The 27,086-nt window shown below is 41.0% G+C and overlaps 1 protein-coding gene across 3 annotated transcripts in view; it reads right to left on the minus strand.

Annotated features, from left to right (window-relative positions):
• Window positions 1-27,086, minus strand: part of LAMA2 (laminin subunit alpha 2) — a 531,387-nt gene that overhangs the window by 4,361 nt on the left and 499,940 nt on the right. For all 3 annotated transcript variants that reach the window (XM_037045779.1, XM_037045780.1, XM_037045778.1), the window contains 8 exons: window positions 26,173-26,349; window positions 22,235-22,383; window positions 15,026-15,202; window positions 14,632-14,800; window positions 6,740-6,852; window positions 5,992-6,181; window positions 3,696-3,851; window positions 1,977-2,130 (listed from right to left, as the gene is read on the minus strand). In XM_037045779.1, the coding sequence (XP_036901674.1) occupies window positions 1,977-2,130; window positions 3,696-3,851; window positions 5,992-6,181; window positions 6,740-6,852; window positions 14,632-14,800; window positions 15,026-15,202; window positions 22,235-22,383; window positions 26,173-26,349 (1,285 nt within the window). The remainder of the gene's footprint in view (window positions 1-1,976; window positions 2,131-3,695; window positions 3,852-5,991; window positions 6,182-6,739; window positions 6,853-14,631; window positions 14,801-15,025; window positions 15,203-22,234; window positions 22,384-26,172; window positions 26,350-27,086) is intronic.

Raw genomic sequence — 27,086 nt, forward strand, 5'->3', positions numbered from 1 at the left:
TGCAATTCTGAAGTGGATTCTGGGACAAAAATAGACTTTTCTATTTTATACAGTTAAGTCCTTTCTCTATAATTTTCCATATTTGATTCATTGATTTCTTTGATCTTTTAGCAAGTATTTAAAGCATGCCTCTTAGAAACAAAGTGACTCATTACAACCAGACTAGACCCTACCAACTGCATGGAGTATTAGGGAAGAACTCGTGGAAGGTTTCTCCATGTCTTCTATTCATTTGTCTATTCATCAAAAAAATCTATGTGTAAACACAACTGAAGGGTGGCACCTGTGATGTGAAAGACTTTTATTCTTGAGAACCTTGATGGGTTTGGATGGGCAAAGATGGGTTAGAGTGGATTTTAAGAGCAAAGGTAGGAAAAGCTGAGTGTTCTGTAAGACAGAAAGACTTTGTTTCTGTTCCTGAAAGAGAGCATTAAGGAGAAGAGAGGAACAACCTGAGACAGTTCAGGGGAGGACAGAGGGAGTAAGGGGGCCATCGAAACCCCCGTGACTGGGTGGCTGGAAAGCTTTTAGAAACAACAATGTCAAAGGGTTCAGTTGAAGTTGGACATTTCCCAGTGACATAACCTCCTCTGACTATCCAGGTCTCCTAAAGATTGTATCGCATGGTGAGTGCCAGGGATCATGGGATTTGCTGGAAACTGGGGAGGAGGCTAATCTTCTGGCCCAGTCTGATCCAGAACCAAAGGGCCGGGCAGGATGGCAAGTCAGTAACTGCAGAATTGGAAGCTGAAGTTTACCATCAGATCTGACCAAGGGAGTGTTAGCCATCTGTGAATTTGTCGAAATCTTACAGAAGGCTTTGGACTTTCATAGCACGTGGAATTTGGGCTTCATCTTAACACCCAATATTTCAATGTTTAACATATCCTGTGCTTTTCTGTTGTCCGCTCCTGCAGAGGAGAAGTTTCCACCCATGCTCTGTGTTGGAAGGCCCTGCTCTTCTCTGACAATGTTGGCATGTGAGTATTCACATCAGTGAATGAATACATCGAGTATTCATCAGTGATGAATCTAGAATCATCTTCTAGATTCTCACTCAAATATCTGCTTCTCTGTAAAACCTTCCTGATTTCCCAACCAAAATTAATCTTTCCTTTAAATATGCGCATAACCTTCTTACATGTCTTTTATAGTTTTTATACACTCTGCTTGCTGTTTTTGTGATTTATAAGCATGCAGAATCTTACCCATTGATAGTATATTCTTGAAGAAAGAACCATCTTATTAACTTCTGTCGGCCACAGTGACTTCTACCTAGTTTGTGCTGAGTAATGCTTCTCTAATGAACACATGCGTATGTCTGGGGTAACTGCTGGACTGACTATTTCGTCTTAATGTATGTTGTCATATTTTTTGCTTCTATAATATTTATTTTGTACTTTTCTTTCTAAATTGTGCCTTTGTTTACAGTGATTCTGACCCACACTGGAAATGTTCATTGAAAAGGGAAAGCCAGGGAAAGGGGTCAGTTACAATCACCATTAATAAGAAATGGGCACTGGCACATGCACATTGTGTGTGTGTGGGGGGGGCGGGGTGTGTGTGGAAGGACCAAGAAATAGAGCCTTGCAAGGAACTGGAGACAGAAATTAAAAAACATTATCTCATCTCCATGAAGGTAGACAGGGAAAACTTAAAAGTAGATAAACTATGTGGTAGAAACATATGAACGTTCTTGCAGAATTACATTTATTTTGCTGTTATTGATCTCCAGGGAAGAAGATGAAATAAACTTTCCAAATAGCCTTTTACTTTATTTCTTCTATTAGTTCTTATCAGAATCAGATACATTAATCTTTAAGAGGCATTTTTTATTACTTCTGCATGTTTTTATTTCTGGCTTAAGTAAGGGATACTAGTTTAGGACCCCAGGGACTCTCATACTTCTGCACAAGTAAGAAGTTAGTATTTGTGCCTCATTAACATGCCACAGGAAGTAAATGAAAGCACCTCACCTGCTTTGGCAAAACCTGTCCCATCAAAATATGTTCCTTTCTGAGCATTTGCAAAACACGTCCCAACATGGAAACTGGAGGTTGGCTGTTCGAGATCAGCAGGGGCCTCTGCCATCTGGAGATTCCTGACGCAGCCGTCAATGCTGTAGGTCACCTTTCAGGTCGGAAGAAACAAAGTCAGGTTTTTGCCTCTATGTGGAATGCTGTCATTTGTGAGGAGCCCTAAGCGTATAATTATCAGCCATTTGTCTTAAAGCAAACTGCCTGAATGCGCACTAACACCTCGGGCTTCAGAGCAGGAGCGCAGAAAATCCTGTGTTGTGCTTCTCGACGGGATGGATCCAGCCTGGACACGATAGTGCTGATACTCTAAATACTGCACAGGGCTATGGGCCCATACAGGTATCGTATCTTTTAATTAGCCTATATTTCTTTAATAGCTTTTTAATCTCACTCTATACACATTTTGTCACAATCTATGTTCAAATTCTGTTTGAAAAGATAATTAGGTTGGGTTCAGTGTTTCTTCCTTATGAAAAGTTAATGAAAGCAGCGAACCTTTTCCTAAGAAAGCGCATGTACGTACACATAAAACTTGAAAGTCTGCAACCACACATCCAAAGTTTAGGGACTATAGAAGCAAATCCATCGTACTCTGCTCCATTATATTTCATCTGGCTTTAGGGATGCAATTTAATCACTGTTGCATCCCTAAAACCAGATGAAATATAAAATATAAATCTCACTGCAGAGGCTGGCGTTGTGAAAGGCCTGGGTGACGGATCCCACTCTATGAGAGGAAGGCGATCATCATCCGTAAGAGGAGCCAACGACCGAGAATTACAACTACGACGAACAATCGTCTTGGATGCAGAACCGCTCTACATCATCATGTGCTCTGATCTGAGCATAAACAGGTATCACACTTGTGTGTAGTGTGTTCTCTAAAAATATAAATCCCCCGTGCTTCTTAAAACGGGGGAAGAGGAGGAAGGGCTGTCAAAGAACTAGCATAAAGGACCCATGGACAAAGACAGTGGCGTGGGGGGAGGACGGAGTGTAGGAGGTGGGGGTGGACAGGGCAGAGGGAGAGTCATAGGGGAAAACGGGGACAGCTGTAATTGAACAACAATAAAAAAATAGTGCTTTCCAAAGCAAGCCAGGATACACATTTTGACAAAAAATCACTTTGTTGTACAAAATTGCTGAGACTTTAAATTCCGAATCCAGTATTGAATAGCTGTAATCTCAATGCTGAGCCTACCAGTATTTGCTGAATCTCTATTTCTGAAACCATGCTTTCAATACTATATCATCTTTCTTGTCCCGTGTTTTCCATATGCTTGGTACTCTTCAAGGCATGGTAAATATATTACCTCATTTAATCTTTACTGAAATCTTGCTTGTTTGTTATGACTATTATCGCATTTTTAAAAAGAGGGAACTTTGTCAAGGAAAGACTAGGTAAATTGCTTAAGAGCACACAGCTAGTTAATAGTTTAGCAGATATTCCAGCCGAGGGGGTCGGGCTCCAGGATCCACGCTCAGTGCTGTGATGCCGCCTCTCCTAGTCAACTGTGTCTAGAAGACTTTCTGTCACTCCTCCAATTAGTTCCTATCTAATTATAAGTGGGTATTGGCCAATGTGACCTAACAATTACAAGTACATACGTGACTCAGCCAGATTACTTAGGCCACAGAAACAAACTGGACACTTACTGGACCGATTCTTCGGGTAGTGTAGTTGAAGGGCAGCCCACCGACATACAGCATTCCCACGACATCCAGGATATCAGCTTTCTTGGGGCTGACGGTTCTGTTGGAGGCATCATCTACATAAAGAATTCCTTCTTGCTTAATTCGCGTAATCTTAATCTATGGAAAGAAGAGGAGCCATTATTGCCGACCATAGCTAAATTTCAAATATGCAGAGGATAAGATGTAAGAACTATGCAGATATTCTGTAGGAAAAGCAAAATAACTTACTGAGTGCCTAGTATGTGCTAAGCCCATAACATAAGTGGAATTAAACCTATTTTATAGAAGATCTCAAACTCTGTTTTGCTTTCCCCCCCCCCCTCCATTCCTGCCATCTCTGAAAAAGTACCAAATCTTCCTGGGTGAGTTTTAGATTGAAGACTCGTCTAGAGGTTACCAAATAAGCAGGTTGTAAGGAATTGGGCAGCTTGAGGGCCCTGTGCTGATCACGTGAGCTACAAAACTCGTGTCGGTTTTGAAAAATGCACTAGTTTGATCCAGCAAATCCTGGTCTCCCCACACAATTTCAGGTACGGCATGTCCCTCCGCCTCACGGCCCTCCTCCTGCAGGGCCGGGGGAGGGCAGCCCACCCAGGCTGCACTGCTCCTTCTGCAGTGGCTGATTAATACCAGGTCAGGAGGGAGATGGGAAGCTGACCGATGCTGCAATCGCAGCAGTAGAGTGAAATTATCTTCTGGGATAGTGTGAGAAAGGGGGGCAGAATCTGGCTTGAGCATAAAAACCTCGAGTCTGAATTTAGTTAAAGGAGCGTAGAACCCTGTGAAATGCTGGAACATGGTGATGGCTGAAAAATGAACCCACATCAGGATGGGAAGAATTTAAGACATCACTATATGCTTATTCTGGTTTGGGAAGTGATCTTTAAAAAAACTTTCAAAAATGAAATCCCCTCTTAATTCGGCTCTTCGTTGAATTGAAACTTTCTTAATCCCAAATTGTGGCCAGAGAACATCTTTTTCTCAACTGTCACATTTATTATTCCAGGGTGTCCAACCCACAGCCTGTAGGCTGCATATGGCCCAGGATGGCTGTGAATGTGGCCCAACATAAAATTGTGAATTTACTTAAAACATTATAAGGTTCTTTGTGATTACATGTCCCAATGTATTTAATGTGTGGCCCAAGACAACTCTTCTTCCAGTGTGTCCTAGAGATGCCAAAAGGTTGGACACCCCTGCAAAGATAAGAACAAACCTTAATGAGAGAGCCTTTATAAAGATCAATATTTGCAAGTCATAAGCTCCCAAACAAACAGTGGTGATTCTATTTTTTATTTCCAAGGTAACAAATTAGTTGACTTTGCATTTTTATCATATATTTTAGGCTCTATGGATTTTCGCATGATATGCTAATCACATAAAATGTTAAATGAGCACTTAACAAGTCCAAGCATGTAAACATATAAATTACAACATCTAATAACATTGTCCTCTAAAAATTAAACATTTTATTGGTGTACCTAGGGAAGCTCTACTTAACAGGCTATCCCAGGTATAGAAACACACTGAGTCTTCCTTTTAATCAGGCAGTATATTATCTACTTGTAGTCATGCCAAAGTGGAGAGTAAGCCGGCAAATGAGCCTTCTGTGCCCACAATAGTACCAGCTTCTGGGTGTAAGGCCAATGTTTTAAAACCCATTCCAAATGACTGTCGGTGGATATGGTACTCTAGAGCCCTTTAAACATGATACAAGAGATTCCCAGACTGCTGGTTTTTATAGACCAGTAAGGGATGGGATAGGAGGGAAGTCTGGAGGCCCACTTTAGTATTGCTAGCTTTTAAGTTTGTCAAATATAGTTCCATAAGAGGCCATTTTGCTACCTCAAAAGTAGAAAAATATTATCTCAATAAGTATTATCCTTTTAAATTAGTTTCATAGAGTTTTGTGATTACTATGCTTCATTTTGCATGTTTCCCACTTCCAGTGGTGCAAATGCCTCCAACGGCCTGGCCCACATTTGCAGACAGGTGTTCGGGAAGCACAGCTGTACAGCAATGATGGCATCCTGTGGTACCATGACAAGTGGTCAAATACAAACCTACCCAGGTCTGATCACATTTCCAAGGCTGGCAGTTGTGTACAGCTCTTGCTTTATTTTTAACCCCGGCCACATTCCAGGAGCACCAGGTCAGAGTCTGCACCGGCAAAACAGTACTGGCACCGGGCGAGTCCCAAAGGCTGCCACCGAGTACCTGCCTGGCAGGACACTGCCAGCTTCCTGAGGGCCATTACCTTGTGCCACTGGCCATCATTGATTTTGGTGGGGATCATGGTGTTGGTGTCGCCACTTCCCAAGTCGTAACTGAAGTAGGGAAATCCGTTTCTCAGCTGAACTGTAGCAAAGTCGGCATGATTGATCCGAGCCATGTAGAAAAGCAAGCCTGATTCAGCTTCGGTTCGTACTTCAAATTCAATTGTGAGGCTGTGAAATAAAAACGTGCAAAGTAAAACAGAAGAATGATAGCATTCTTATTCCAAGAGAGGGTGACATCCAATCCTGGGTGAATTTCCATACAGGACAGTTAAACCCTTCCCGAGACGGCGATTTCCCAGGTCTGCTGATGTCCTAAGCAGAGCTTCCTGGGCTCAAACCAAAAATTGTATTCTTTTTTTTTTTAAACTTCTTTTTTTTTTAATTTTATTTATTTATTTATCTTTAGAGGGGAAGGAGAGGGAGAGAAACATCAATGTATGGTTGCCTTTCATGCATCCCCTGCTGGGAATTGGCCTGCAGGGAACCAGCCTGCAACCCAGGCATGTGCCCTGACTGGGAATCGAACCGCGGTCCTATGGTTCGCAGGCCCATGCTCAATCCACTGAGCTACACCAGCCAGGGCCCCAAAATTGTATTATTTACTGTACTCAGTGAATTTTTAAAATGCTCACCTCATATATTAATAAATGCAGTTGATTGAATAAATGCAAATAATCAGCACTTCTATGCATTGGTTCTTGTCTCATATCGCAGAATGGTACATACCGGTTTTTCACTTTGGTGTCATCAAATGCAATTGCAATGTGACTGTTTTTCGAGAGCCCAAACTGCTTGCTGCCAATCAAAAGAGCTGGTTCTGATTCTGCAGCACAAGGCCCCTGTAAAACACCAAGGAGAGAGAGAGGGGACATTATGGACTCTGTTCTTTAAACACGCAATGCTGCTAATTGTTTCTTACGTTTTAATGTTCCCACATAATCTTTTTTACTTCCTTAAGAGTAAAAACAGCCTCTTATCCCTTTCTGTATTCTACTACATAGCAGGTACTTAGTATTAAATGTTCCGTGTATGGGAGATCAGTTTTCTTATATTGTGCTCTTGAATTGCCAAATAAAAATTCATTGATTTATTCATGTTTTCATTATCCTCTAAAGGAAAATGTTGTTTATATTTCTGAGAAAAGTGGAATTCCCCTTTCAATTATGAAGTGTTTTATTTTTAGAAGATTGAACAGGAAAAGTGACAAGCGAGGCACTGGGTTGTAAGAGTAGAAAAATGTGTTCCCTTTTGCCCTTCCCATAACTACCTCCCACTATATTACTTTTTCCTGAAAATTCTCGGTCTACTAGAAGGTTTCCATGAATTTAGACTTTCAAGATGGTGTATCTACACTTGCAAGTCAGCCCATTCAGGTCCTTAAGCCGTTGCTAGGCAACCCAGCACTTTTAAAAAATGTAACTCACCATACACCATTTCAACTGCCACTGTTCAAAAATCAACTTCCTAGGGTGCTTATGAGGGAGAGCTTGGTGCGGGACCAGCCTCAGAGGCACGGCACCTGTGCCGTAACTGGGGTTCAGGCTCTGCTGTCACTAACTTGAAATTCTTAGTCGTTTTTGAACAAGGGGTTCCGCACCTTCCTTTTGCTCTGGTCTCTGCAAATTGTAATCGCCATTCTCGGTGCGATGGACCATATTTGGCTACCGTAACCCTCAGCTCAATAGCTAATCAAGGCTCCCGCAATTACCGTGCCACGCCACGATTCCTTTCTCTGTTCTCTATTTTCACAAAACAGCTCAATGCACAAGCTGCCTAGGAAGTCTTTTAGAGCACGCAGTACATGAGAAAATAAGTAACCTGGCCACTTTAAACAACACATCTGTTTTTAAGATCTGCACTTAATGGCTCTGGATGGGCCACTGCCCCAGTGTGAGCGCTGACTCAGCATAGGTTCTCAAACAGCCCAAGGCAGGCTTTTGATACAGAATGTTCTTTCCAAATAGTGTGCCTCCGAGATGACTCATCGGCATACAGGAAATTTTCACTCGATGAGGAAAAGCCTGGCTCTCTTTTCTCTTGAGCTTAGTCAAACGGAGCACTCTGCCACAGCAGGTGAAAGGCTTCAAGTGTTTTGAAAGGCTATAAATTGGTCTTCATGGAAGTAGTACTTCCCTTCCGGCTTTCCAGGAGATGGTCAGTTAACAAAGGGCAGGCTGTTGCTGAAATTTACACAGATATGCAAAAACCCAGTGGGCAGAACAGCAGTGTGCTACTTACTCACACAGCTGAGTGGCTCCTCTGGGAATCCACATTCGGCACCTTTCTTATTTCGCTGCCTGCAGAAGGAGCCCAAAGAGCAAGCCTTTGGTAGCTTAATGTTTTCAGCCTTCAATAATACTATTAATAGAGCTGAAATAATTTTTCACCCTCTTGAGATATTTTCTGTGCAGAGGACCATCGTGACAAACATAAGCATCCAGCCTGCAGTCCTCCTCAGAGATCTCTAAGAGAATCCTACCTGCGGGGAGTTCATTCGGGGAAGAATCTGGCTAAAACATTTCTAAACCCTCAGCTCTGAAAATTGAGAATGGAAAAGGTCAATGGGTACTGAGGAATTAAGGACAATAATGTGCAGCTTAAAAGAAACCCACCTGGCATTTCCATATTTTTGTAACCACTGTGGTCGTTTATCTAGTTATTACAAGTAAATAAAAATAATTTTTATTTGTAATATATATTTTTTTAATGATCAAAGTGACAGTTGTGAAGATTGGATATTGGGAGCAGCAGTTCACCATGGAGAGCTTTTGTCTTTCCAAGTTTGGGCCACTGTGGCCTGGACACCCTGCACCGGTCCCCTGCTGAGCAGAAAGCGGTTCTTTGTCAATGTCATCACGCTCTCTGAATTTTTTAAAAGGCCCTGCTTACATTATTTGAGAAAAACCTTTGACCAGACAAAAGGTTTTTTTTTTTTAGATTTTATTTATTTATTTTTAGAGAGAAGGGAAGGGAAGGAGAAAGAGGTAGAGAATCGTCACTGTGTGGTTGCCTCTCACGTGCCCCCCACTGGAGATCTGGCCTGCAAACCAGGCATGTGCCCCGACTGGGAATCGAACTGGTGACTCTTTGGTTCCCAGCCCACACTCAATCCACTGAGCTACACCAGCCAGGACCAAAAGGTTTTATTTAAGGAATTTTTTTAGAAAGCATTACTTGACACACCCACTTGAAACCTGGGAAGAAGAGCACCTCTTGGAGGGCTCCCACTTCACTTTTGCATGAGGCAGCTCTTGAGAAGCAGACAGAAGCAGTAGCTAATGAAACAGTGTTCTCAGATTGGCCAGTGTTACAGCAGAGAGAGAGAACAAATGGGTCACTCTACTAGGTAACCTCAGAGCATCAAGATGTTATGCTAAATTCATTGTATTTTAAGAAAATCCCAATTGACGTTTAGTATCATTCATTTGCAATGAATGGATATATGGATACTGCTTTAATAAAACGTCTATTACCTCCCTTTATAAAACTGGCAGTTGGGAGAGAGCTGGGAAGGGCCAGTGTAAAGGTAAGAGGGGTTCATGTTTATCTACTTTAAGATTTAAATGAGAAGGCAGTTCTCCAGCCTCTAACCCGGTAATGTTTTTTGCAGGAGTCAACTTCTCTTTTCCCGCTTGGTGAGGGCAGACGGGCTTGGCTGGTGCAGCGGGGCACCGCATCACTTTCCTTTGGGTGAATCTGAAACCAGGGCCGGTGTGTTCCCGCGGTTTGCCTGCCGCCCGCTCCTCCCCCTACAGGCCCTTCAGAGGGTGGAGCTGCTCACCCTGCCTCTCAACAGTCTTTTCCTTCTAACACTTTTAAAGGGGAACTTGTGAGATGGAACAGACAGTGCCCTGAGGTTTCCACCACCGTAAAACGATCTTGTCATTAAGGATGTTTTCAACCCTGTTTCCTGTAGAAATCTAAGCTAAGGAAGAAGGGTAGGAGGAAGGGTCTTCTGATTTGAAGGACCCTTCAAGAATGGTGGTTGCCAGATCAGTTTTTCCTGCTCCAAGCCAGTGTGAGCTAGAGAGGAGGCATCATCTTTAGGGAGGTGATACTCTCTACCTGTGTTATTTTGAAAACACTGATCTCTGAAGTGCGTTAAAACAACAATAATAGTAAAAAAAAAAAACAAAAAAAACATCTCAGTAGAGGCTCATCAATCTCAACACGTTACAATCCTGCCACCTTGTGGGGATCGTGTGAAGTACTACAGGACAGAGGAGGAAAATGTGGTGTGAAAGGAGGACACGATCTGCTAGCTTCCTGTCCGTCTCCGCTTGGCAGGGGACAAGTTGTGGACAGACAGGACTGGGGTGGGCAGTCAAATGTGGCGGTGGCCCTGTTGGGGGGAACAGTGGTGTGGTCGGAGAGGGTTCTGAGGAAGCAAGGCTTCCCAAAGCCACGTTCAGGAAGGAGGAAGTGCAGCCAATTAGCAACAGAGAGAGAACGTTTTCACTCTCACACTGTCGCTCATTTAATTTCAGGTCAGCACAAGGCGGTGGTCATTTCCAACTGCTGGTTGTTGGCTGACATTTGGAAATGAGTTATTGGCTTCAGGATAGCATATGACTGGCTGGTGAGCCTTCCTTGGATTTAGATTGGTCCTGAGCAGAGATTTAAATTGCATTTATCACAACTGGCACCTTTGTTCTTGAAAGCACCAAATGACAGATGATCATAAAAATTGCACCGTTTTCTTTTTTCATGAGTCAATACCCTCTGTAACAAATGTGGGTGAAAATCACATCTGAGAAGTTGGGTGTTTCTCGGTGGATCTTCTTTAGAGAGGAAAACTAAGTGGAAGAGACTTTTTGCAGCAGTGACTTAAATGTTCTGAGATATAACATCTCCACTCACACTGTTTACTGAGGAACTGAATACGTTAACTCCCTGCCCATGAGCTCTTTTGTTATGTGTTGGGCACTTGCAGTAAGATTTACACACTAATGCCTGACTAGAGACTGTCTGCAGTATGGAAAAATGTGTTTCCCCTTTAAGCACATATCAGTATCCAATCGATTTATCCTTCGGTCTGGACTACACTTAGCTTTAAAACTGGTAGCATTAAAGCTGCCTGAGAAATAGCCTTTTTTTTTTTTTGCTGTTTTTTTCCTTCTTTGCTCACTTTTTCCCCTCCAATTCCCAAGAACCCTTAACAGCACAGGGACCCTTCATAGCTACTTACATTGCTCTTCTTAGTGCTCACATTTAAAATGTGGAGGTTCTAAGTTCAACATTCTAATAAAATTCAAGTGTGAAAAAATGTAGTCAGCTTGTCCTAAGCAAAACCATGCAGGCCCTGCTGGTTGCAAAGACTCACGATCAACACCACAGATACTTGCAGAGAATGCGTCACATTTTGACAAATTTTGGTAACACTGCAAGCCCAGGCTCTTATTCACCCCCACCCCTCGCCATTCTCCATGGGAAACATCCACAAATATAATATGTGCAAATGTTTTATTCATCTCTAAGTGGGCTAAAGATCAAGAGCAATATGAAGAAGAGATGCTACCACACTGCCAAACGAGATAATGTGCTTAAAATGCTCTCTGACCTGTGATGTTCTGCTGCGTACTAGTACTAGGATTGACATAATCCATTTCACAGGGTAGGGATCTCTCAATCTGCTCTGAAACTGCCGGAGAGCACAGGGACTGTCCTCCTGCTGTAAGTTGCCGGTGGGAGGGGTGTGATGGTAAAAAGGCAGTGAAAGAACAGCCACCCAGGAGATGCTCCGTCAATGGCGCTCCAGGCAGGGGACTCATACACAGGCAGTTCCCACCTCACGAGTTACCTTGTAAGTCTTAAATCTTAAATAGATTCTCTTTTTTTAAATATAAGATTTTATTTATTTATCTTTAGAGAGAGGGAAGCAAGAATGAAAGAGAAGGAAATATCAATGTGCGGTTGCCTCTGGTGTACCCCAACAGGGGACAAGGTCTGCAACCCAGACATGTGCTCTGACTGGGAATTGAACTGGTGACCCTTTGGTTTGCAGGCCAGGACTCTATGCACTGAGCCACACCAGCCAGGACTCTTAAATAAATTCTTAAATCTAAATTCTGACTTAAAAATGTTTTTCTTATTTACATATGTCATAAGTATGTTATTATTTTATATTGTTTCAATGGAAATATTTTAAGACAGAACAGTGTGGTGTCATATTAAAACTTGCATTTGATAAAACTTATTTCACACTTGTAGGCACCGCTAGCTGTTTTGTTTGTTTGGACTTTAATGGTGTCCCCTTTCAATCTTGAAAGCTAGTTGGTTCTGTTTGCAGCTCACACTTAGCCCTAACCTTGACTGACCTTCACACATATTTGCATACTGTGTGGTTTATGTTAATATCTTTTTCAAATTTCTGTCTTTTAGCCTCTCTCTGTCTCTCCTCTCTGTCTCTCTCTTTCCCTCTCTCTGGGTAGTAAGATGGTATGTTACTCACCTTTGCACTTAGTAAATTGCTCTTAATAAATATTTGTTATAGATGAATGGTCAAACCTTTAACATTTTTAAAATTTTCTTTTTCAATTACAGTTTACATTCAACATTATTTTGTATTGGTTTCAGGTGTGCAGCATAGGGGTTAGACGATCACACATTGCAAAGTGTTCGTTCCCCTGATACTTCCAGCACCTACCTGGCAGCATCCACAGTCACGACAATATTATTGACTGTGCTCCCTATGCTGTACTTTCCATCCCTGTGGTTGTTCTGTAACTACCCATCTGTACTTCCCAATCTCTTCACCATTTTCACCCAGTCCCCCAAACCTTCTCTGCTCTAGCGACCATCAATCTGCTCTCTATTTGTGAGTCTGATTCAATTTTGTTTGCTTATATATTATCAAAGGACATCCACGTATAATATCTCATGTAATTTTTCCAGCAACCCCATGCGGTCGGCAAGGTAGGTGCACGATCTACATTTTCCAGAGGATAAAATGATGCTTGGGGTAAATGACTGGCTTTCCTGAAAGATGATCCTTTGGCTTCTCACGGAATCAGTATTTCTGGTGGCAAGGAGCACACTGCTGCACAGGACTACCAATTCCAGCACAGAAGCTAAGGAAGAGAATAAAATATTCAAGAGCTTGCAAAATCTGCAGTCAACATGACGCAACCCAGCAACTAGGAAGCATTATACATGTGATGCGTGTGTTGTGAAGGGCGGGGGCCACTCCATGCTCTTTGATACGCCAGCGGTGAGAGTGTAAAGTGACACAGCCTCCAGAAAAGGCAGTTCAGACCTACGCTTCGGGAGCCTTAGGCATAGTCATCACTCGGCCTCATAATTCACTGCCTGGGGATCTCTTTTGAAAAAACACATAATCAGAAACAATGAGAGAGTGTGTTGCACCATGTTCAACAGAATAGAGTTTCTAATCGTGAAAAAGTGAAAACACTCTATGTGGTCCACAGTCAGAGGAAGTGAAATGAATTGTAAAGACAGAGTGTCATGGTGATATGGAGTGAGACTCTAGGGTCAGGCTCACTGGATTAAAATTCTTATTCCACCATTTGCTGGCTGTGACAGTGGGCAAATTACTGAGGGCCTAGGTGGTTCTTACTCATACAACTAAACATGGAATTATATATATTTCACAGAGCTGTAATTAAAATTATATATACTATTGAATGGAAATTATTTAGGTCATGCCTGGCACATAGTAAACACTTAAAAGCCATCTTTATGATCGTTACTATATAGTAACTGTGTCATTTATTAAGTGCTTAGTATATATTAGGCATTTAAGAAACATTACCATTTTATTTTATTATTGTTTTTATTAATTTTATTTATTTATCTTTAGAAGGGAAGGGAAGGAGAGAAGGGGAGAAATACCAATGTATGGTTGCTTCTGGTGCTGAGAACTGGCCTGCAACCCAGGCATGTGCCCTGACAGGAAATTGAACCGCTATCTTTTGGTTCACAGGCCTGTGCTCAATCCACTGAGCTACACCAGCCAGGGCCAAAACATTACCATTTTAAATCCTAATAACTCTTTGATGTATATATTGTTAATATCCTCATTGCACAGATGAGGAAACCGAGGAGTAGACTGGCTAAGTCAATTTCCCCGATTCATGTGGATAGTAGGTTAGAATGCTGGGATTTGAACTCAGGCAGTCTGACTCGAAAGCCCCTGTTCTTGTAAGGATATACTACCTCCCATGCTCTGAAATATTTTGTGTCTTTGCATGCACGCACACACACACATAAATACGTACACAATTATATTTACGTGAAGTTTAGAAACAGTTTTAATTATGTGTTACCAGTTTTTAAAAGCAGAATACCAAACTGAGATCTACTATGTAAAATGTAAATAGGGTTGCCTCTGTTTGGTGGTATTATAGGTAGATTTGATTCTTGATCCTGAAAATGTTTCTGCACTTTCATCTGAAAACACGTGCCACTTTATAAATAGAAAAATTAAAAGAGGACAGATATACAAATAAAAGTAAGCCAGGGAATATGTGAGGAGAACAGATTTTCATACGCAGGTTACCCATCCTCTAATTCTAGCAAGAGAGAATAACAAGTACCCCAGGTAACCTCCCTCCTTCACACGACGAGAGAGTAGGAAGCAGTGGGCTATAAACACTTACATGCGCCAGACCTGGGGTGGGCGCTGGGAGGGCGGGGGTGGGAACCGGCTCCGGCCGGGTGACTATTTCCGCTGGAACTTCTCCGTCTTCATCCTCACTGGGTTTCTGGTGGGCACACCGACCAATGTCTGCATTTTTGAAGGATACAGGCCGTGCAAAGTCCATGGGGCTAATAGAACATAATTAAAATGAAATATTTCTTTTTTTTTTCCGGAATTTTCGTGGTCTCAGTTCCTTACAGTGAAATCAACCCCCTGCCCCCTTTTAATGACCGCCATTGCATTTTTCTAAAATCTGAAGCTCTTCACTCTTTCCTTTGCCCCATGGCTTTGGGCAGTGTGGATGCAACAGAGATTCTCATCGAAAAAAAAAAGTAGCAAGGAGACTCACTCACATGGAGTTAATAACAAGGTTCCATACACAGCCTTCAAAAGGAGGAATATTTCTGAGCGGGGATGGTTGAAACTCAGGTGGTGCACCGCCAACAAAAAGCTTTTTCACCTCAATCACCTGTTCTATCGTCAGGTTTTGCATATGCCTTCTTTCTTCATCAACTTGAACAGTAAACATGCTGATAAAACATTTAAAATAAACAAGTACAAAAACACTTAACATCCAATACAATTTGAAATCAAACTCTTCCATTCCACCCTCACCCCTCCCTCCCGTAGCTTTTTAAGTGAGCCCAAATTCCATGATTAGGTATTCTACACTAAACAAATCGTACTGTTTCTCAGTATCTTGTGTCTTGTCTCCCTAGTTAACTCTCCCTGAGAATTTACGTAAAGGAGGCAATGGTGGAGCTGCAACATTAGCCTCTGGTGGCATTGACAATCAAGGTCTACAGCCCAGTACATGTGTCTGTAGAGTGAAGCTTCTGTACTGTGGAGCAACGTCTAATCAGATAAGGCTCAGTGAGTTTAGCACAGCATGGGGTCACTTTTCATTGGGCTATTTCTTGGTTTGTGCTATTATCTTCTTGCTAGGGGACAAAGTGTACTCGTGAGAGCTTCAATTGCAGGAATTGACAGCAGACACAGGACATTCTGTAAAGAATGTAGCTACTGGCTTTTGAATAGAATAGGCAGGCAAGAACACCAAGCTAATTGTTCCTTGCAATGATTTTCCTCAGTGGCTGTTCACTAATTTCCCTAATTTGCTTATGAGAGATAACTCACACACCACTAATTGAGAACTTCATGCTACTTATCCACAATCCTTAAATCCTGGGGCAGAGAGTCAGAGGCAGACAAAGGGTTCTGATGATGAAAATGACCAAAGGCATTTTCTCTTTTGTTCTAGAAGGAGGTTTTATTCTGCAGCACCAGTCAGCATGGGGCTATTAGTCATCAGTTAGTCACTGGCCCTAGGATTGTAAATGGATTGCTGAAAACTTACTTCATATCTAGGGAGAAAAAACCAAAGTACCTAAGTGGAAAACAGCCCTAAAATGCCAACTTACCTGATTTTATCAGGAATAAAACCCACACGTAGAACTAGAAACAATAAACCAGGGCAAAGATGCTCTGAAACGGCACTGAGAAATTGGTAACTTTGGGACAATTCAAATGTAACAGAAAGGAACAAAAAATGGATTATGATGTGGCTCAAAAATGTCATGCTTCAGGGGATATAGAGGAGGTAGGTTGAATTTGGTTTCAAAGGAAAAATAAGGGGAAATGACATACCTTTTTTTTTTTTAACCAGACTCTGGAAGAGTATGTTGGCAAAATTCAGGAACTTCAACCTCAATGCTAAGAATACTGGTGGTTTTATGAGACTTAGAAAACCACTCACTTCTGGGTGTGGCTCACTTAGTAGTCCCACCCCCTCCTCTAGCAATACCTTTTGTTCTCTTGCTGAAAGCATCCTTTTACTAGAACAATATAGCATTGTTCACAAGGGTTTTCATGAGGGGCTTGAGCCACTATTAAAGATGGTCCAGTGAGAGCAAATCTTTGTTCTTCGTTAGAGATTTTAAAGGAGGAGAGGCTCTTCTCTTTCTGACATAGACTCTCTAGTCTGATTCTGCCCCAAGGACCATAGTCATGGTCCTTTCCTACTAGATCACAGGGTGGAGACGTAGAATGAACATGAGCTTTCAAAAGGAACAGACTGAAATTAAGTACTAGTGTGGAAACTCACTGACTGTGTGAACTTGGGCCAGTTATTTAATCTTGCTCAGTCTCAATTCATTCATTTGTAACATGCAGATAAAAATACATAGTTCAAACGGTAGAAAACATTAAGGGATTGGACGGAAGCTGTATTACTTAATAAGGAAATTGCTAGAAGACTATAGCTAAATCTTGCTTATAATTTCCATTCTAGGAGCATTAATTATAAATCATTTATTTAGTTCTTTGGTAAAGAGGGATATAATCAACATTATGATTCTGGTATGTTTTCTGCTTTTCAAGTTATCTCTTCAACAATTCTTTATTGAGGGCCTATAGTGTAAAAAATACTGTAATAAAAATACATTACTATTTGTATTATAATAATTAAGCTGTATTTTCTTATAACCTCAATGGTTGATTCTTAGAGTTTCTGTTTCTTGTTTGTGTGGTTATTGGTCTAAGATTTTTTTTTCAAACTACCACCAATTGGATTGTACATGTGAAAGAAGATATTAGAGAAGTACCCTAATATTTATAATTTACATAAAAACACAAAATTTGAAACTTTATTATTATTAAAAAACATAGTTTGGATGGTAAGATAGAAATATCTGGGCTGTCCTGTCCAAATCATGATCTCATTCTGGGAAACCCAAAGTACTCATGATATATCCTATCCAACTTTGTGGTCTTCAGCCTAATTCTGTACCTGTGTAAAGAATGCTCTCACAGAAGAGCCTAAGCAGCGACTCTAGTCTCTCGGGGTTTAATGTTTTTGTCCAGTTAAAACCACTGGCCATTTCTGTAGACTCCAAGGGAAGGGTCAGAGGGCAAAGGTGCTATAGAAGTAGGGTCACTGGAATACCACGGAATTAGATACCAGAGAGACTAAAGTGAGATTCTTGCAGACTAAAGGATAAAAAGTGGGAGAGAATGAGGGAGGAGGGGTAAAGAAGGGCAGAGAGGGAGAAAAGAGGCCATGCACAATCTTGGAAAGATTGTTTCTTATGGCAGTGGTTGGCAGAGTGGGTGGTCCCGTATTTGCATGTGGATAAACCAGGAGGAACAACTGGGGAGCAAGTTGGACCATACAACCCAGAGTTCCAGCATGGGGGTGGGAGGAATAAAGCCTCAAAATCTCTGACTGAAAAAACCTGTGGGGGTTGTGGCAGCAGGAGAAACGCCTAGTTTCACAGGAGAGGTCGTTGGAGATACCCACAGAATCCTAGAACATACACAAACCCACCCACCTGGGAATCAGCACCAGAAGGGCCCAATTTGCTTGTGGGTAGAGGCGGAAGTGACTGAAAGCCAGCAGAGAGCTGAACAAGCACTATTGTTTCCTCTTGGACCCCCTCCCCCACATATAGCCCAAAACAAAGTGATGGTGGATTGCCCTGCCTTGGCAAATACCTAGGGCTCCTCCCCTTACTACATAACAGGTGTGCAGGGATAAAAAAAAAAAGTGGCCCAAATGAAGAAACAGATCAAAGCTCCAGAAAAAATACAACTAATTGACGAAGAGAAAGGCAGCCTATCAGATGCACAGATCAAAATACTGAAGGACAAATACCATATGATCTCACCTTTAACAGGAAGCTAAACAACAAAACAAACAAGCAAGCAAAATATAACCAAAGACACTGAAATAGAGAACAGGGGGACAGCGACCAGAGGGGAGACGGGAGGGAATTTCAGGGGAAATAGGGGAGGGATTTAGAGGAACATATATAAAGGATACATGGACAACAATTAAGAAGGGTGGAAATGCCAGGGAGGGGAGGAGCATAGGGGGTGGGATGGGATGGGACTAATAGACAGAAAACTATACTTGAAAAATAATTAAATAAATTTTAAAAACACTGGTAATCAGGATGCTCACAGAATTGGTTGAGTATTGTTGCAAAATAGAGAAAAAACTGAAGGCTATGAAAAATGAAATAAAAATGTACAGGGAATCAATAGTGACAGGAAGGAAACTGGGATTCGAATCAACAGTTTGGACTAGAAAGAAAAAATAAACATTCAACCAGAACAAAAGGAAGAAAGAAGCATTCAGAAAAAAATGAGGAGAGACTTATGAACCTCTGGGACAACTTTAAATATTCCAACATCCAAATCATAGGGATACCAGAAGGAGAAGAGGAAGCTTATTTGAAAACATAATGAAGGAGAACTTCCTCAATGTGGTAAAGGAAATAGACTTCCAGGAAGTCCAGGAAGCTCACAGAGTCCCAAAGAAGTTGGACTCAAGGAAGCACACACCAAGACACATCATAATTACATTACCTAAGATTAAAGATGAGATCATCTTGAAAGCAGCAAGAGAAAAGGAGACAGTTNAGGAAAAAATAAACATTCAACCAGAACAAATAAACATTCAACCAGTTGTCCCAGTTGAACCTCTGGGACAAATGAACATTCAACCAGTTGTCCCAGTTGAACCTCTGGGACAACTTTAAATATTCCAACATCCAAATCATAGGGATGCCAGAAGGAGAAGAGGAAGCTTATTTGAAAACATAATGAAGGAGAACTTCCTCAATGTGGTAAAGGAAATAGACTTCCAGGAAGTCCAGGAAGCTCACAGAGTCCCAAAGAAGTTGGACTCAAGGAAGCACACACCAAGACACATCATAATTACATTACCTAAGATTAAAGATGAGATCATCTTGAAAGCAGCAAGAGAAAAGGAGACAGTTGCCTACAAAGGAGTTCCTGTAAGACTATCAGCTGATTTCTCAAGGGAAACCTTGCAGGCAAAAAGGGGCTGCAAAGAAGTATTTGAAGTCATGAAAGGCAAGAATCTACATCCAAGATTGCTCTATCCAGCAAAGGTATCATTTAGGATGAAAGGGCAGACAAAGTACTTCCCAGGTAAAGTCAAGTTAAAAGAATTCATCATCTCCAAGCCCCTATTTTATGGAACGTTAAAGGTGCTTATCTAAGAAAAAGAAGATGGTCAAAAGTATGAACAGAAAAATGACAACAAACTCACAATTATCAACAACTGAACCTAAAATGAACTAAGCGAACAACTGAAACAGGAATAGAATCACAGAAATGGAGATCACATGGAGGGATATCATCGGGGAGGGGGAAGGGGAAATGGGGAAAAATGTACAGGGAATAAGTAGCATAAATGGTAGGTAGAAAATAGACAGGGGGAGGTCAGGAATAGTATAGGAAACTTAGAGGACAAAGAACTTATATGTATGACCGATGGACATGAGCTAAGGTGGGGGAATGAGGGTGGGAGGGTATGTGCAGGGCGGAGGGGAATAAAGGAGGGAAAACGGGACAACTGTAACAGCATAATCAATAAAATATATTTCTAAAAATATTACCTCTTAATTTGGTAAAAATCTAATTATTCTGTGATACGGTATTAAAATTACCATCTTATCTAGAGTTTTAGGAAAAGAAATAATAATTGACATTTATGGTATAAAAAGCATTGGGAGAAAGCAAATATTTCCAAAGTAGTAAGAATGTCATAATCAACATAAAGCAGCACAAATCACTGAGGTCACAAAAACAGGGTAAGAATAAATAGTTAGCCAGGACAGATAGAGGTGTTAATGTCATATATACACACACGGGTTTAATTCCTGGCCATATTATTTACTAGCGATGTGATTTTTAGCAAGTTAGTTAATAATTCCTCATCCATGAAGAAGGGATATGAATGCATATCTCACATACATTAAATAATTAAAGGACATGATTTTTGTCTACTCTTTGACACAGGGCATGCCATAGAATAGGTATGAAGCATTAAAAATGTTTCTAGGGGAAGTTCTTAGGGTCGTTAGCAATCTCCAGTTAATCAGTTAAGCACTTGCTTAAAGGACACGTGATGGCTGGTTTTGACCTTAGAGTGCTGAGTGAGACATTATGACAGCAAACGTGTTCTTGCTATGCCAGAGTTCAGTAACTGCACTAATATGCCCAATCCACTATCCTTTAACTAACAGCAAATGGCAAAACTGTTTGTTTATATATCCAATTAACCGAATGATCAGTTTTCAGGGATGTACTATACACTGAGCTTAATCAAATAAAGGTTGAATTGATGGCCAACAGCTGTGAAGTTGGCATAATCAAATGCCCTTCTTGGAGAAACACCTGTTAAAAGGACGCCTTAGCACAACGCTGTAATGCACTGGGGAATGTCTGGTGTAGAAGATACGTAAAATCAGTACTTTAGAGCATTCTCAAATGAGAAAATGCAGTTTGCATTTCTCCTTAGAGACCATGACTGCAATATCTGGCTATTAGATTAGTAAAAGTTCTTACTTTGTCCAAATATTGATCCCTCATTTGTCTTAATCACGGTTCCTAAACATTTCAGGCAGGAGACACTCTGCAAGTATGCCTAGCATTTATTCAGCTCACAACTTGAGGCTCTATATAATAATGAAAAAATGAGCCTAGGAAAGCTTTATGATTTACTTAGAAGAGAGGGAATTCTGAATACTTATTGAAGCTGTTATCTACACAAGAGGATAATTAGAAAATGTAGGTCTTTGATTATAGAATAGTTTACTTGAACTATTGCTACCTATGCATACTGTTGCTGTATCTGAAACTGTTCTCTGTGTCCTGAGGTTTCATCAGATGTGATTTTCCTTTTCTATGCTTTCATTCTCACAAGGGGATTGCTGGTTTGAAAGTCTCATGTCTCTGGGCTTCTGCATTCTTTTTCTCTGACTTTCCTACTAAACAAATCACCACTGTGAGTTGTCATACAACATTTGGATGAAAAAAAAACCAGATGACTTTTCCAATAGAGTAAGTACTAAGCTTTCTGAAGAAATGAGAGGCCAGCTTATAGCACTGTTCTGTCCAGTTCTCTGACTCAGGGCTGGGAAGCAAGCGCTGTCGCGGGTCTGCCTCCGTGCAAGGATGGTGGGACAGCAGACTTTCCTTTCCCTCCCTCACCTCTGCTCCCTCAAGAAGCCACATTGCAGGGACCCCACACACCCTGGAGGGGGCCAGGGGTGAGGCATGCACACAACACTGCTCACTAGGCCCTGCATCTGCTGCACGTGCTGTATCTGTGGCAGGTTTCTAAGCAGCTGCCGTAACCGCTTTGGAACCTGAATGAAATCGCAGCTGCCAAAGGCTGCTGGCTCCAGCTGAGCTGTTCTGTGTGTTTCACTGTGTGCATACACCTTATGTGAGAAGAGAACATTTGAGAGGTGCAGAGGGAGGGTTTTCTTATCTATAGCTTCAGAAGATACATTAGCTTTTTCCCAAGGTGGAGAGGGGAATGGCACGGAATAAATATGTTAAGAGTAGAACTCCTCAGGGCCAGGGTAAATGAGGTTTCTGAAGTGCAAAATGTAAAGAAGAAATTAAGCTACTCGATAGTTCGGCAGTGCGTCATATGTCCGTGCACACAGAGGCCCAGCCAGAGACTAACGCTGCACAGGAGTTTGTGTTAGTTACCCCAGGAGGTTTGCTAGGGCTATTGTTACCCTCTAGTTCTCTCCACATGAACAGAATGTTCTCTCCCGTCGTGAAACAGGCTTGGCTCTGGTTTGATGACAATTTTCCTCATTGTTCGTGCGCCTGTGGAGAGATGTACTTCCAGACGGCCCTTGTTCAGGAATATCGCATAATAGGCCTGGAATGGCAAAACGGTCATTCAAGATTAAAGAGGAATCTCATCCATGACCTAGCATTAGAGTTCTCTGACAGAACCACACATTCATCTGCTAGGAAATCTTGCTGGAGAAGTTAAGATTCAATATTTTCTGAAACACAGTATTTAAAGCAGCGGGAAATAGTTTTTTAATCATTTACCGTTTTTGCCTGTTAGTTGATGTGGAAAGTGGGTGTAATAATATAGCACACTCTCCAAAGAAGATCGGCAATGCTGAAGGTAACAGCTATGTTTGCATTGGGTCTCTATCTCACAGAACCCACCAGGAATCAAAGGGTGTTAACAAAAATCCCTCTTCCTTATATTCACAAGTGGGCAGCCAGCTTCTGGAAATCAGGTCTGACTCCCAACCTCATGGCATTTTGAATGCTTAGACTTCAATTTGTTCTCTGAGCTGGTGGAATAGATTGCTATCACCAATATGTAACTTGTCTCCCTCATTCAGAAAGAAGGAAGACAATTTTTCTATCTACAAACATGCCTGCTTTCTTCGTGCTACTGTTGCTATGGCAACCAGCATGGCTTTGAGATCAGATTAGGAACCCCACGGAGCTTGAATGCAGTCCTCGTCCCCAGAGCTGATTCCACGTGTGCACCCTTTCTCGTGGAGCACGGGGCCACTTGCTACACAATGATCACTTGGTCCTCCACGAGTCACCTGTGCTGGTGGAAATCGTTCAGTCAAACATCTATTCTCCACTGATTGACTAAATTGTCTCTACAGCTGTGTGTCCAACACAAAATGTCCAGAGGATGGGATCAGTACTCACCATCCATCAAAGGGGCTACTGCAAGCTACTCACTCAATTAAAACCTTCTTAGCTGATTGATTGTTTGGTGTCTTGAGCCCCGCTAGCAGATTATAGTCACAAAAAACCCTACGGGCAGCAAAACTGTTAGCTTAGAAAAAATAAAATATGTCAATGGAACCAGCATTGAGTCTGTGATAGACATGAACTATTTAACATTGATTCCTCTTTCAGATAGAGTTTATTAGGAGATTTTATTAGCTAAATGTACATTATCATCAAAATATTGAAACATTAACATGTAATTTTTCATTTACTTTCTACTATAGTACTTTATATTGTTTCATTTTAATTGTTTTAACAGGATCATTTCTATTTTAAGGATTATCCTGAAAGCTGGTGATTCAGGTCCATTTGTTTAGTACCGATGAGGAGCCATTGGAGCCAATAGGTTGGTGCTTAACTATTTGACAAATATCCTTCAGCAGAGATGTATTTCAGAATCTTTGATCTGTTTCTCTCGTTATAACTAGTTGATGATTTGAAATAGTGAGAAAAGAATTTTACTTTTCAGGATTAAAAGATAAAGAATTTGAGTACATTTATATTTTTATATATTCAGTGCTTATGAGCAGTGAGGAATGAGATAGAATAACACTTTTTTCTTCTCTTATTCTTAGAAAACTATTTTTATTATGACCACTCAATAGATTTCTCATAATGTAAGGTACATACAGCACAATTTACAATTCAGTGAATACCTGAAAATCTACCATTTAGGTTAAAAAAGCAATACTTTTGCATCTTCTCTGAGTTTCTCTGAGTTAGTAGTTAGAGGTAACCACTAACGTGAATTTCATTTCCTTGCTTTTTAAAAATTGGTATTATTATTCGTTGGCTTAAACAATAGAAATTCATTTTCTCATAGTTCTAGAGTCTGGAAGTCAGAGACTGTGGTGCCACCATGGTCAGGTGGCAGTGAGAACCCTCTTTCTGGTTGGCAGATGGTCACCTTCTCATTGGGCTCTCACAAGGCCTCTCCTGGGCACCTACACTGAGAGAATGAATACAGGTGCCCAGGAGAGAGCATCTCTCTCTTCCTTTCCTTTGTCTTTAATTGAGGCGTAGTTGACATACAACACATACAACGTAATGATTTCCTATTTCTCTATTACTGTGAAATGATGGCCACAGCAAGTCTAGTTAACATTAATTACCACACAGTTACAGAATTTGTCTGGTGTGATGAGAACTTTGAAGCTCTACTCTCTTACCAATTTTCAAATATGCAACACAGGGTCACTCCCTACACTTGCCACGCTGTGCAGGACATCCCCACGACTTAGTCGTTTCATAACTGGGAGTTCGTACCTCGGAACCCCCTCCGCCCATTTCACCGGCCCTCCACCCCTGCCTCTGGCAAACACCATTCTCTGTATCTTTGCGTTTTTGTGTTGATTTTGTTTCGATCCAGCATATAAGTGAGATAATATATTTGTCTTTCTTTCTTACTTCTTAGCATAATGCTCTCAAGGTCCATCTATGTTGTTGTAAATGACAAAATCTCATTCTTATTTGGCTGAATAATATTCTTGGGAATGACTATATACATATCTGTACATAATGGGGATATATATAATAGGAATATCTACATATATAAAATAAGAATACATATATGAGGTCTGTCTGGGAAAAGTCTAGTCATTAATAATATGATGAGAATGGTTTATATGACACCAATGTAACCTGGCAGCCAAGGACAGTGGACTGTAATGCACATGCATGAACAATGATGACTTCACTGTACTACATAGTGGGGACAATAGTTGCCGTTTAAAGGAATATGATTAAAAGCAGTGAAGGAGCATCGAGAGAGTAAGGATTTATGGTGCATAGATTTGGGCAACTAAGAGGTAGCTTTTAACAGAATTGGACACTAGGGTGTATGAAAATTGAAGCTTACAGCCTCACGAATAGACACTGTGTTACGTCACGAGGGAGACTGAGCTCTGTCTGCCTCTCCTACCTCAGGTCATTCTCTGCCTTCTCTGCATCTGAACAGGGGGGAGCAGGTCAGGCTCCAATAGGATGCATCCTGTTGGCTAAGGATACTGGGGAACTGATCCTAGAAGAAATCTAAATTGAAAGGACCCTAAGTAGATATCTATGGATCTGATAAGGAACTGGACTTAAAGACAAGAAATTAATATAATTTAAATATATTTTCATTTTTTTCTTTATGTATACACATGATAAACCCATATAAAACANACAGTGGACTATAATGCACACGCGTGAACAATGATGACTTCACTGTACTACATAGTGGGGACAATAGTTGCCATTTAAAGGAATATGATTAAAAGCAGTGAAGGAGCATCGAGAGAGTAAGGATTTATGGTGCATAGATTTGGGCAACTAAGAGGTAGCTTTTAACAGAATTGGACACTAGGGTGTATGAAAATTGAAGCTTACAGCCTCACGAATAGACACTGTGTTACGTCACGAGGGAGACTGAGCTCTGTCTGCCTCTCCTACCTCAGGTCATTCTCTGCCTTCTCTGCATCTGAACAGGGGGGAGCAGGTCAGGCTCCAATAGGATGCATCCTGTTGGCTAAGGATACTGGGGAACTGATCCTAGAAGAAATCTAAATTGAAAGGACCCTAAGTAGATATCTATGGATCTGATAAGGAACTGGACTTAAAGACAAGAAATTAATATAATTTAAATATATTTTCATTTTTTTCTTTATGTATACACATGATAAACCCATATAAAACACATCTACAAATACTACAAGTGTGAATGCACCTGGAATTGACCAAAAGGAAAATCTTAGTGGAGATAATTGTCCAAAGAAGATGATAGTGGAAATAAAGAATGCAAATCTAAAGATTAAGAGCAATTTATAAACCCTCAATGCCTCACCAAGCTCTTTATAGATGGACTGTTTTGTATACACATTAGGTAAAATGCATTACTAACTAGGTGTGGGAATACCTGTCCAGTTTGCCTTCGTTTTCTCCGAGGTGGCACTGGTGTCCCTCCACTTCCCAAGAGAATGATCCCAGACTCGTTTTTAGTGCTGAAGGACAGGTTGATTTCTGTCCCCACATCAATTGGTACAGGGGCCAGCTCCACAAAACCAGGCTTGGGGAAGCTAACTGTGTAAACATTCTGTAGCAAAAAGGAGAAAAGAGAAGAGAACATTAACAATGAAAATTTAAATTAATTTCTCCATCTTACTAACTCTCCTCAGTGTACTCAATGTGATGAAACACATGATAGTTTTTGAAAGACTGGAAATCCACAGTCACATGCAGAGCTTAAGAGCAACCAAAGAAATACCATTTCCAGCTCTAACTTAAATTTTCTGGGCCGCTTGGGTTAAAATAAAAATTCTGGCCTCTGTTTCTATCTAGAACTTTTGAATTAAAATATAGAAGGTTATTACTGCTAGGTAAATTTTCTTTTGGTTTACGTTTATCTTGCTAAATTTTCCTTTAAAACAATTAACCTCCTGGCTGGCGTAGCTCAGTGAATTGAGCACTGGGCCTGCGAACCAAACAACCGTGGTTGATTCTCAGTCAGGGCACATGCCTGGGTTGCAGGCCAATTCCCAGCAGGGGATGACTGAGAGGCAACCATACATATTTCTCTCCCTCTCTTCTTCCCTTCCCTTCTAAAGATAAATAAAATAAAATCTTTAAAAAATAAAAATAAATAAAAACCAATTCACCTCAAGAATATCATCTATCAACTATTTGTTTATATTTTATACCTGACTATGACCATGTCCTTGCTCTGTGTTCCTCCTCAGTGGGGAACCCCAGGTAAAAAGGTTCATTGCTATCAAATGTATCAATACATTCTAGAAGAATTTTAAAAATTAGATAAAATATAAATCTTTGGAA

Source organism: Sturnira hondurensis, unplaced genomic scaffold (genome assembly GCF_014824575.4).
Source record: "Sturnira hondurensis isolate 20B ecotype Veracruz unplaced genomic scaffold, ASM1482457v3 Scaffold0004474, whole genome shotgun sequence".
Lineage (NCBI taxonomy): Eukaryota > Metazoa > Chordata > Mammalia > Chiroptera > Phyllostomidae > Sturnira > Sturnira hondurensis.